The sequence below is a fragment of the Martes martes genome (assembly GCF_963455335.1).
Source record: "Martes martes genome assembly, chromosome: 11".
Classification (NCBI taxonomy): domain Eukaryota; kingdom Metazoa; phylum Chordata; class Mammalia; order Carnivora; family Mustelidae; genus Martes; species Martes martes.
The window spans coordinates 80,285,564-80,298,767 of record NC_137899.1 but is presented as its reverse complement, the minus strand read 5'-3'; the positions used below and the strand labels follow the sequence as shown (position 1 = coordinate 80,298,767).

General features: G+C 38.6%; 1 protein-coding gene across 6 annotated transcripts in view; it reads left to right on the top strand.

The window, feature by feature from the left end:
- Positions 1 to 13,204, top strand: part of CADPS2 (calcium dependent secretion activator 2) — a 526,208-nt gene that overhangs the window by 343,012 nt on the left and 169,992 nt on the right. For all 6 annotated transcript variants that reach the window (XR_013967617.1, XM_080817937.1, XM_080817936.1 and 3 more), the window contains exon 9: positions 2,481 to 2,547. Coding sequence is in view for 5 of the 6 variants with exons in the window: in XM_080817937.1 (XP_080674063.1) it covers positions 2,481 to 2,547 (67 nt within the window). In the remaining variant the exon portion in view is untranslated. The remainder of the gene's footprint in view (positions 1 to 2,480; positions 2,548 to 13,204) is intronic.

Below are 13,204 nucleotides of genomic sequence, written 5' to 3'. Positions count from 1 at the left end.
CACCCCAGAATACCTCAGGGCCCAGTGTTCAAGTGCTTACCTTGGTTTCAGTCTCAAATTGTCTTTTTTCAATTTCTTATATCCTCTCCCAACCTCCAGTAGACACATGCATGTGTCCACCCACTGCCGTGCTGTTTTCAGAGAAATCCTACACTGTCGTTCCCAGTGTGTTGATCCATGGTTTTGAGTGATGGTTGCAGCAGGTAGTAGTACTCCTTGTGTAGGACCTTCACTCTCAGCAAGACTTACACTTGCTGATGGTTTTGATGGTTTGTGGATCACTCTTCACTTTCACTTATGTATGACCCAAGTTGCCCAGCAGCATGCTAAGTGAGACCCTTGAAGGAGCTCAGAAGCAGGCAGTGGTCACCGGCAAAGGTGATGCCACATTTTCTCTGGCTCTCAGGCAGCCGTTTGGTGCACATTTTGCTAGTGCACTTTCATACAAGCCATTTGTCTTATGTCCTGTATCTAGCCCCTGGGGTCATTGCTGTTAACCCTGTGATAGAAGTTCGGTGTGTGCATTTCAGGAGAGGGAAATTACCTAGGACAGACAGAAAGAGAGCAGCTAAACACCTATCACCAAAACCACGGAAGAGAAATTAGAGAAGCTGGAGCAGAGGTGGGGCAAAGGGTTTTAAAGGGACCTCAAGAGGAGGTAGTGAACAGGTGAGAACAGGAACTGTGGATGTCTCTGTCAGTCACTAAATGAATTCACATCATATCCGGGAGTGCAGGCCATGTGGTGTCAAGGGTATTGTGCCAGCCAAAGAGAAGTTCATCTAGCTAGCTGATTTGTCTGAAAGAAAGTAATTTGGGCAGTGTGGATGATGCTTTCCAATGTAAACGCCTAGTTTTTATTTTGACTTTTAGGAACTGCATGTTAGTTTTCTTGATTCTGAAAATTTAGAACCCAAGAAATCAAACCCATAGATACAGAGAACATATTGGCGGTTGCCAAAGGAGGGAAAGCTTAGGGTGGGACAAATGAGGGAAGGGGTATTAAAAAAATTTTTTTAAAGCGTACCCATTCGTTTCAACATACCTTAGCCAATATCTTGAATTTCTTTTAAGAGGGGGCAAGAGCATTTGCTTTGCTTCAAAAAAGAAAATTATTTTATTTTATTTTTTTAAAGAAAATTATTTTAATAAGAGATGAAAAATTCAAGCTAAGATTTTAGTTTTAAAAATTGTGGAAGTCTCTGGGGTACCTGGCTAGCTCAGTTGCTTGAGTGTATGACTCTTGGTTTAGGCTGAGGTTATGATCTCTGGGTTGGTTGTGAGATGGAGCCCCATGTGGGCTCTTCCTCTCCTTCTTTCTCTGTGCCTTCCCCGTCTTGTGTGCTCTTTAAATAATAAATATTTTAAAACAAATAAAATTAAAAAATAAACATTGTGAAAGTCTCAAGACTTTAAGCCCCCAAATAAATGAATAACCATAGTACTTTTTAATACTCAGAACCATATATAAATTTAGAGTAGCCTTTACAGAGACAAACCTTCACTTCAGAAGAAAAGGACATTGATAAAATATTTTAAAATCTTTAATTTAAAAATTGGGCCTATATTTGTTATATTTCAAGCATCTAACAATCTTTTCTACTTTTGTAGGAGGTGTGTATAAGTTTCTATGGTATAATTTCAAAATAGCTCTCCATGATATGCTTTACTTCATTAATGTTTAATATCTTCCTTTTCCTCCTTGATATATATGCTTACATCTATATATTCAGTAAGAAGAAAAGTTTTGTTCTCAGATGATTGTCTGCTTTATTCATTTCCTCTCACCTTACTATCAGCAATGTGAAGTTAAACAAAAGCACTGGCGGTAACTATATTGAATTGGGCTATGTCTTCTTCACATACATGATTGCCTGAATTCCATAGTTAGGAAAATTTGCAGCAAGATTCTTCCCTAAGTCAGCTAGGCCACCAAATTCTGAGGCTGGCAGAGACCTTAGAAATCAGCAAACCCAGTCCTGCCATTTCTAGTTGAAGAAACAGAAACTGAGATCGGTGCCAACGTAACTTGGGGTCATCCAACTGGACAGTGACCCTTCCCTCTGGGTTCTTGACTCTACAATGCCTCCCCCTTAGGCCACACTTCTCAGCCGTGGTCATCTGAGAGCTGAAACATGAATCCTCTATCCCCAGTTTATAGCCTTTGTCTCTCCTAAGAAGTGTGTGTAAGAATAAAATTCCCACTGGTTCTCTGATGATCCTTTCTAGCTCCAACTTCGCTCAATTTATAGTAAGAACTGACAAATTGATAAGCCACATAAATCAATTCCCTTTCAAGAACCTAGAATAAGCTCAGTCATTTTGTAACACAGAAGCTACATGTTGTCTCAGCTTCCAAATGAACTAAACTTCGCCTTAAGCAGGCTGGTCTCAAGAATAAATACCTATGGAAGAAATACGATTATACAGAGCCACAATGTTATTCATCTAAAATATTCTTTGCTTGTTTTTTTTGCCAGATATCTGTATGCCCTAGGACAGAAGGTTTGGAAAAGATGGAAAAAACGTTACTTTGTTCTTGTTCAGGTTAGTAAATTATTTTCCTGTTACACAATCAATCTAAGACAGCAGTTCTCAAACTTTTGTTTAGTGGGTTAAATCTATTAATATTCACTGTGTTAGAAATTAAAACTAAAAAAAAAAAAAACCTTAAATACTTCATTTCAAAATAAAAGTAGCAATTTTCTTACATGCTAACACAAGTAACAGTTTTATGTAAAATAACTGTGTTCTGAATCAATTTAGGTAAGTGCGAGGCATTATTTTACACGCTTGTACATCTCTTTAATGTCTAGCTTAATAGAATGCAGCTGTATTTTCATATCAGCTTCCTCATTCAATCTGTTGCAATATCAGATGAAATTTAGCCACTGGAAAATTCCACCATACGCACATGAGAGGAGAGCTGTGAAAAAGGCAGATGATGTCTAAATATTATTACAAAAATAGTTTTGACCTCACAGATTCCCTGAAAAGATCTTAAATTCTTCAGGATAACAGGATAACATACCTTGGGAAAAACTGCATCATTCTGATATTTTATAGATAAACCATAATACTTAGAAGCTCCCACTTTTATACAGATATTCCATTTTTATCACCTATTCACATAATTACATCGGTAAATTACCTGGACTGGTAGATTGGTTTGTAATAGGATTCTGAATATAGACAGGTTCCTGGGATATTTATTCTGACTGACTCTGTTTTGTTTGTTTGTTAATCACAGATAACCTTTGCTCATAGAATGTACTCATCAAAATAAATTTACAGTAAGGAATACTTTCTAAGTAGTAGTCATTCCATTCTGTGATGAATCCAAGCTATTTTATCCCCAATGGATATATATGAAAAGAAAATCATGCTTGGTATTCTTAACATAAAATAGTCTCTAAAATCTTGTCGATTCCTACCCATGCATTAAGCAAACTTTAAATGGAGTCTATCAGAATAACATGGTGAAATGCCAAGGAGGGAAAACTGTCATTTGCTGTCTTCCAGATGGAAGGTAATCTATCCATTGTTGGATGTGCCACAATGCATGGTAACTTCATGAAAAGCATAAAAATTCCATCAAAAGTAGTTTTATCTGCATGGCAGCCAGCCAGCCTATTTCATTTAAAATGTAGCCTTATGTGATTAGAACCAATATTTGGTCAACTAATTTAACAAAAGATACACGTACTTGTATGCAAGTACTTTGGCGGTCTTGATAGAAAGCCCAAACATTTGCTTTGGGTAAGTCTTCCTTTTGGAGTTCTGGGTGATCTGTCCTCCAAAAACCACACCCGTAAGACCTCTTTTTTGGCTTCCATATTTAATTTCTTTACATCATTACAAGGACTTAAATGCATTGACTAGGCAGTTTTCATGCAGATCTTTCTGGACATTTGATTTTATTCCTATTTATAGATGTCTCACATCTAATTTAACAGGTTTGCATTCGCAACTTTATCAAATCTTTCTAAGTCATTCAACTGATATTTTATAGAAACTGCAGTTTGTTTTTCATTGTCCTATTTCATGCATTACAATGCAGACTCTTTTTTAATTTCATAGTTTTAATAGCTGATGTTATTGGCACAAACAAACCTAGCTGACTCTTAGTAAGCACAGAGTTTTACATATTAGTCATTACACTTTTTTTATTTTTACTTTCTTAAAGACTTTATTTTTCCATACACCCCCTACCCCCCCCACATGCCATGGTCTCCCCATCATCAACATCACTTGATACATTTGTTACCAAGAATGAACCAACATTGGTACATCATAGTCATCCAGTGTGCATAGTGTTGTATATTAAATGTGTTTGAACAAATGTGTAATGGCATACATCCAACGCTGAAATGTCACACAGAGTGTTTTCACTGCCCTGAAAATCCTGTCCTAAGCCAATTTGGCCTTTCTCTCCTCTGTGGCAACCACTGATCTTTTTACTGTCTCTGTAGCTTCATCTTTTCCAGGATGGAAATCTTACAGCACATAGCCTTTTCAGATTGGTTTCCACTTAGTAATAATAGGCTTGTAAGTTTCCTCCATGTCTTTTCATAGCTTGATAGCTCATTTCTTCTCATTACTGAATAATATTCCATATTCCATTGTCTGGGTGAATCAGTTTATCCATTCATTTACTGAAGGGCATCTTGGTGGCTTCTGAGTTTTGGCAATTGTGTATGAAGTTGCTATAAACATTCTTGGGCAAGTTTTTATGTAGATTTTCATTGTCAACTCCTTTGGGTTAATACCAAAGAGTATATATTTATTACTTGTATGTGGATCGTATCTATTATGTTTTAAAGAATGAATCAGAGTGTTCATTAGTCTGGAGATCTGGTTAAGTGACAGACCAAGAGAATTTCAACTGTGTTGACTATATGTGTGAAAATTGGCTTTATTAGGTCAGTCTTGAGAGATCAGATGATCACCTCATGGTTTTAGCCAGGTGAGATTTGAGGTAATCCTTTGCTCCTTACCTAAGTAAGGAGTAAACTAACCAAAAGTTACAGAACAGACATGTGTACTTTGATGGTCACCCTATAAAAGAGTTTGGGAATAAAAGAAAGAATTAGAGTCCTTTAAGATCGTTAATTGGTTATGTCTTTGAGGAACATTAACCATGTCTTTGGGAAGCTAGGACGTTCTCTCAGTAACAAAAATAAGTTTAACATTTTTTTTTTGAAGATTTTTATTTGAGAGAGAGACTGTGTGAACTGAGTGGGGAAGGAGCAGGGGAAGATAACTCAAGCAGTCTCCCCTCTGAGCACAGACCCCGCCTCGGGGCTTGATCTCATGACTCTACGATCATGACCCAAGCTGAAACCAAGAGTCAGATGCTTAACCAACTGAGCCACCCAGACATCCTAAGTGTAACATTTTAAAGGGCAAAATTTAGTTTAAACCCATAATTAAAATGTAAATGTAAACCTATATACCCCATAATTGAAATTTAGAAGAAACACTACCAGACTATGATGAATGTGTATTTATTCTGTCTGAGGTGTCATCTTAAAATCTGAAGTCCTATTTAAGCATTATAATTTTGCACAAATATATGTACATACGTGCCCTTCTACAGAGAATCCCACGCCAAATGTATCGAGATAAACATGCCAGTACTCTGGCAACTTTTTGAAGTTTTAAATACAATTGAATCTTCCTTTCAATTCCGAATGTAATGGGAAGGCAAATGGAATGCATACACTTCAACATCAAGAGGGATGCGTATGGAGATTCAGTGAAAGGACCCATTGGGAAGAACTGGGTAGTTTTTATTAGTATTTTTAAACAGAGCTCTCATTCTGTTGGCACGCAGCTTGGAGGTTCATACCTGCAGGCTGCATTACCGAAAGGTGAAGGAGTCATTTTTCGAGGGAGGACACTCTACCCCTGCTGTGTCTGCTGCTGCCATGGGCAGAATGGTGCTCTGGCGATAATGGGAATCTCATCACCACTTGCGAGTGTGTATTATACGAGTGATATAGCCGGAGATGTAGCCATCAGCTCAAGAATTTGTCCTCATAAAAATTGATTGAGAGTCCGGTTCGGCCAGCTGCAAAGTCATTGTTCAAAGTGAACACTCGAGCTGCTGAGGTGAAAAGACTTTCATATAAACATTTAAAGCAGAGTTCAAAATAGGACAATCAGTTATTTATTAACGTGGGGTGCTTATTGAGCTCCCAAGTAAGATTGTAAGTAAGATTAGGTGTGGTCCCCATTTAGATTCTGAAGTCAGTATAGTTACAGTATTGAATAGATTTCCATGTGTTTTTAAGAGGTTGGTTTTTGTTGTTGTTGTTTTTAATGAAGGTGGTAAATGTGGGTCGAAGCCAAATGGAAAGAGCAATTGATTTTGAAGAATATGTTTGAAATCTTACCAAAGTTAAACTTAAGTGTCTCTTATTCATTTTTCTTGTGCTTATTCCGTGTTCTAGTATTAGATTTGGAGGATATCGTTGTTGTAAATTACTTAGGACAATAATACATTTTTGTTCACTATAGTACAAGCATTTAATAGCTTTAAAATTCTCTGATTTAATCAAACTGAATTATTTCCTAAATCTATAATCTGCTAATGCCTATTTGAATAACCGTATGTCCCCACATACTGCATATTCTGTGATAAATCCAGTATGTTTGAAGCACTCACCTACTACAGTTACTGCTATATTATATTTATTAAGCAGTGGTAGCAGGCATTTATGTGAAGCACTTTTTTTAAAAGATTTTATTTATTTATTTGACAGAGATCACAAGTAGGCAGAGAGGCAGGCTGGGGGAGGGGGGGAAGCAGGCTCCCTGCTGAGCAGAGAGCCCAATGCGGGGCTCGATCCCAGGACCCTGAGATCATGACCTGAGCCAAAGGCAGAGGTTAAACCCACAGAGCCACCCAGGTGCCCCTATGTGAAGCACTTTTAATACATCATCTTGTTTAATCCTCAGAATAAGGTATGTTTGAGGGATAGGTAATAAATATGATCCCTGTTGTACGAAGGAGTTATATCATTTACCTGGAATTTTAAAGTTAGTATGTGGTAGAGTCAAGCATTCAAATCCAAATTCAGTCTACAGAGTAAACTTCTATGTTCCCTGTCCTAAGGGTACGATTCAGTTGATGCACACAAATAGTGTTGGTCTGAAGACAGATAGCTATAGGAATAGTCACTGTGGATCACTAATTTCATGAGGTACAAGACAGTTTGACTAGACCTGGCCAGTAAGCGAAAGCACGGAGAGTCTCATGCTGGTGAAGGCTACTTACTGTGTGACATCACTGGAAACCGAAGTAGACATCAGTGTTGTTTTGGCCCTGTCTCAAAGTGTTCACTGCTTGTTGTCGACGTGTCAGAATCATGACTTGAAGTTGCTGCAAACAACAGCAGGCCATCAAGACATAATGTTAATTACACATCAGCTGAGTTGGCACAGGATGTAAACAGTGAGCCGTGTCACTGAGGGATCCGTACGTGCTGCACACATAGGAGAGGCACTCCGTTAGTGAGATGCCATCAGAAATCTGCTTGAGACTTAAAAGAAGTGGCTGCCCCAGCCTGTTGCTGTCTGAACTAGTAGGTACACAGGGAGACCCACTGTGGCACGCTGCTCTCATGTGTTTGAGAATACCACTACGACATGAAATTATCTGATCTAGATCCAGTCTTCAGACATCAGCTGTTGGCTGAGAGCAGTGGGAAGTGAAGAAGTATATTGTTTGTCAGATCAAGAAAGTCATGGGATAGTGGCTTTCTTTGATTTGAAATTTGCAAACCGAGGGCATGTTTAATGTAGGAAGAAATCAAATCATACAGAATTATGTATGGAGAAAATGAAAGGCCCTCATCGACAACACCCCTGCCAGCAGTGCCACCTTATTCCATTCTTGTTTTCAAAGGGCCATTGCCACGTAACCATTGCCACTAGAATGGCTTTCTGAAATTCTGTGTGTGTGTGTGTGTGTGCGTGTATCTCCCCTATAGGTTAAGCTTTGTGTGTATGTGGGAATATTCTTATAGAAATGGAGTAACTGGGCCAAATGGCATTGGATACCTATGAGATGTAAGATTATAAAGATTTATATGACTCAGGAATACTCAAATAGTCACCAGAACTTTGGCTTGTTTTTTCATTTGTCATTTTTTATAATTGTCATTATGTGTCAGCAAAATGACACATTATGTGTCAGCATTTCAAGATGCACACCTGCAATATGAAAGAAAATTGAAAGTTCTCTGGGTTGTGGGGCTTATTTGGAATAAAATGTTAGCAGACAAGAATTTTTTCTTTTAGAATTTATTTTTTAAGATAACTCTTGCTTTGTGACCAATGAATTTTCCATAGTAAAGAAAACAATGGTCATATTAATTTATACAGTTTACCCCTGGACATTAACAATACATTTACTTTTCAAAATAGTTATAAAAGATAAGCTATTACATGATCCCTTACCTGTATCTCCAGAGCTAAAATTATAAAAGGTGAAGTGAATGTGAGGCTGGATTTCGTAAGGAGAATCTGGTATGGACCTGGTGGTGATCCCAACACAAAATGCCTCTTTCATTCATTGCATTCAGGAATGCCTGGTATTCCCTGAAAACTTGCTGTTATCTTCATATTTTGACTCCAGGGAAATGCCTGATCCCTCTTATTGTAGAGCTCGTACCTACCAAAAAAACGCAAAGGACCTATGAATGAGAATTGTGCAATATTGTGAAGTCAGGAATGAGACATTGGTGGGCTTAGGGTTTGTTTTTTTTTGAAAATTGCTTTACAAGTCTCAATTTCTAAATTTGTGTATGTGTAGCCTATGTGTATGTATGTATTTATATTCACTGTAGATCTTTCTACGTATCTACATGTATGCCTGCCACATAGTACAGACTCATAAATATTTAAGGAAGTCCTATCTGTCCCTTAATTTGGATTCCTTTTCACACCTCTATATGGAACATAAAACAGACTTCTGTTTGGGCATACATGACCAAGCCTCAGTGTCCTGTTGGAACTACAGCCAGAACAGTGTCCTACTTAGATGCACCTTCTCTAGTTCCTCTGCGTCTGCCTCTGTGCTAGCTGAAACTACTCTTACCATCACACGGCTCTCCTACACAGCGTCATCCTAGCGACTTCTGCTTCCTTCCGTTCTCCTTATAAACTCTTGTTTGCATGGCCAAAATAGTCTATTTGAGGCGGACCTCCGATTTTGCCACTTGCTGCTTAAATCATTCTATGACTTCCCATTATGCGTAGAATTACCCCGACCATAACCCGGAGAAGATCTTACACGTTCTTGCCCCTGGCTTCCTCTTTGGCGAGTCCTCTGTCCCACTGAGCAGCACTTAAACTTGCATGTTCTGCCCCAGATTAGTTACAGGGCCAACAACTGGAGTTCAGTACCTCAGCTTCACGAGCCTCCCTCTCCAAATGTACCTCAAATAAATACTTAACATGGGCTTATTTTTTAGTGGGTGATTTCTATGTGAATATGCCTTTGAATTAAGTCCCCTGCCTTTCCTTCATCTAGTGCTTGTTCAGCTACTCTTAAACGCATCTATAAGAATTCTGAAGATTCTATTGTTTTCATTTCCCCACGGCTGGCTCATTCTACTGACCCATTGGAGTATCAGGTCAAATGTCACCATAAATGGGCCTTGTCTGCCCACCCAATCCGAAGTATCCCTCAACTCACTCCCTGTTTTAGATTTTTCAGGGCATTTATTTCTAATCAAAATGATCTTTTTTTATGTACACATTTTCCTATTATTTCTTTACCCCTTCTAGAATTTATGTTCCATGAAAACAAGGACCTAGTCTTTCTTATAATCTACTGTGAGTAGAAACTGTTTGTTAAATAATTTAATATATGTGCATCACTCTGATCATTGTTTTTAAAAGACTGCCTTTCCCCTCTTTATACACCAATTGCTAAATCTTTTTTATGCCATTTGGTCAAGACAATAAATATATGTTCCCCTCAAATCCATCATGATCTTGAAGATATAGTCCTTTTCCTTGATTAAATTAAGCTGTGGGGATTTTTTTTTTTTTAAATAATTCTAGCAGCACCTTTGGCCTCTACCAAGAGCGTTTCCAGCTAAGGATTTTTTAAGCCTTAATCTTTACTGAAATTAGATGGTGGCAGTTGCTAAGCTGCCAGCTGTTAACATGATCTCTGCAGTAGGAATACAACATGAAACGTGGATGCTGTGGTCTCTAAAAACTCATAGTTAACGCTTACACACGTGGACGCAGACAGGTGTTGAACAGGCTGGCAATTGAAAACGACATGGGCGGATTCCCAGACCAGATGCAGAGACCTCGTGGGACCTGAGCAACTTAAGTGAAGGTGCCCTGTCAAAGGTAGTGATGCCAAAACCTGATTTAATGCTGTCCTCAGATTAAAGTCTGTTTCTATCCCCCAGTTCTCAATAAATCCATTCTTTATGGAGTTAAGAGTGGATTGCATTAAGTATACTGAATGTTTATTATTGCTATATCTTTCCACGGGAAGGATTTTCAATTGCAATACAGTATATTATATAAGCTTTATTCGGCAATATACAAGGAGGCTTATAAGTGAAAACAAATACTAGGTCAGACCACCTGTCTCTGTGTAATTCCCTGTCATGTGGTGATGAAGCAGAGTAGAGGCCGCAGAATCCCCCCCTTGGGAGCCCAGGGAGCAGGGTAGTCGTCCCCCCTCCCCCACCCCCCACCCCCCCCACCCCGATCCCATAGCTTCTCTTTCAGTGACGTATTTTAACTTAGTGTCAACTGATGGTGACACTTTTTTCAGACTCCAGCTTTTCCCGATTACCCTCAGTTTGGATATTGGCTAGCGAACCAGTAGGTATAAGGTGTTAATGCATTCAGAAGCATTCACTAGAATGTATCCTGCAGGTTCATTGTAGACTTTGCCTCAGGAATGTGCTTTAACATGACCTTGCAAAAGAGATGGGGAATGGGAAAGCTCTTGGGGATACTAAAGAACTCCAGGGAAGTGTAAAATGCAGCATCGTTTTATGGAACTAGAACCAGGAGGCGGGGAGTTAAAAGGATGGTATTCATAGTCCGTTGTTTCTGGAACCAGTGTATTCAAAAGCCAATCTGTACTTTTTTTCAGCTGTCTCCTGGGTCAGGTTTCCTAATTCTTAGTGATAGCTTTGTTAGTCGTTGGTGTTTTGTTACTCTTCCATCTGTACTCTTTGTTAAAAACCCACTGCCCAGTTATCCATGACAGATTCTGAGTCTGGTGAGTGACTTTTGAGATAGTAAAGCATTAAGTAAAATATTAAAAGACATACAAAATAAAACACGTGTTTAATACTTTATCACTTAAATCACCATGGCTTTAGAAAGTAGGTGATTCCTTTGAAGGTGAAGGGTTTTTTGTTTGTTGTTTGTTTGTGTTGTGCTTTTTTTTATTTCTAAAGATCTTGAATTTGGTACTTAAAATTTTATGTATCCATCATGTTAAATAATTATTTAAAGTGAGCTAGAAATATAAGTGCTTAAAGCCTAAAACAGCAACTGGACCTGTATCAAGTTATATTAAAGAAAGAAACAACACTGATGTTAAGCATTTTACATTGCATGTGAAAAAACAAGCCTTTTGACGGGCAATTTTGAAAAACTAGATCTTAAATGGCAAACAAATTTTTAGCATTTTAGGTGGGTTACACGTATCATATCTGTGTATGACATACTACATGTATGACCCCATGTAGTGCCTGACTACATGAACATAATTAATATAGAGATCTTTAGAGATGAATGCTTTTAAAAAGAGTAACCATTTCAAAACGTTCATTGAAATGTATAATCAAGATCATGTCCATTAGAAATAAAGGGGATCATATCTAAAATTACAATTAGAGGCATCTCCACGTTCTCTTTCTCAGGTTCTTGTTTATTTACGTATTCATTCGACAGGTCTGTGATCTTGATGGGAAAGAAACAACCTAGGGAAGGGGTGGGGTGCGGGGAGAACCAAGTGAGGTTGGGACCTGGAAGCCAAGAGAGGAAAGCCATTCACAGCAGAGAAGCATATGGTCCCCCAAATCAAAATCGGCCAGACGCCTTCACTCTGTTACAGCAGTAAGGCCCATCTCCAACCCCAATGCAATTATTCTTGGAAGTCGCTAAGGAGGAGAGAGAGGAAGGTGGTCTCCTGACAGCGGGGTGTGGTTTGTTGGGGACTCCTGTGCCACGGGCCAGCAGGGGCCAGGAGCCCTACATCCATTGTCTCTGATTCTCTCAGAGCTCTGGAGGGCCATCATCCTTGTCTCCTTTGACAGGAAATCGACTGAGGTATGTAAGAGTTAAGGTGACTTCCCCAAGGTCATATCCGAGATGAGTGGGAAAGCGTAAGTGAGGGCAAATGAGAGTGGGACTTCTGTTTTGCAGTGGCAGATCCTGTTAAACCTGGCTTTATCCCCCTTTCCTGCTGTTTGAAATGCCTTGATATGATTATCTTCAGAAAGCCCTTTTCTGGCCCAATTATCAAAAATACACCCCCTTCAATATCATTCTCTTTATAGTTTTATTTTTCTTCAAAAATGATTCACACTCAAAGTTGTTAACGATACTTCTTTATTTGTGAAGTCTTCTCCATTCTGTATGAGATTGATATTATTTTTCTAATTTTTTTCTGACGCTGATGCTGAGGACATTGTTATAATGCTCCCGACCTAGACATACTCATTGTAGATATTTGTCGAGTGAATGAATGGAGGGGGAAATACCACAAGAACAGGAAAATATATCAAAATTATAAATGCACGTGGAACTAAAGGCAGTTATTTACCGTTCTGACTAGTAAGTCAAGAAAGACTAATTCCCAGATCTGTGCAAGGTATCAAAGAATGACCAAATATATCTTTCTAAAAGACCAGATTACATTCATGCTACTCTTCAAACTCTTTTGCCAGTAAATAATTTTGTACAACTTATAGGTCATTGTATTTTTTTTTTTTTTTAAGAGAGAGCAGGGGGCAGGGCAGGGAAGTGGGGAAGACAGAGAGAGAGGGAGTAAATAATTTTGTACAACTTATAGGTCATTGTAAACTTTTTTTTTTTCTTAAGAGAGAGCAGGGGGGCAGAGCAGGGGAGTGGGGAAGACAGAGGGAGAGGGAAGAGAGATTTTTTTTTTAAGATTTTATTTATTTATTTGACTGAGACAGCACAC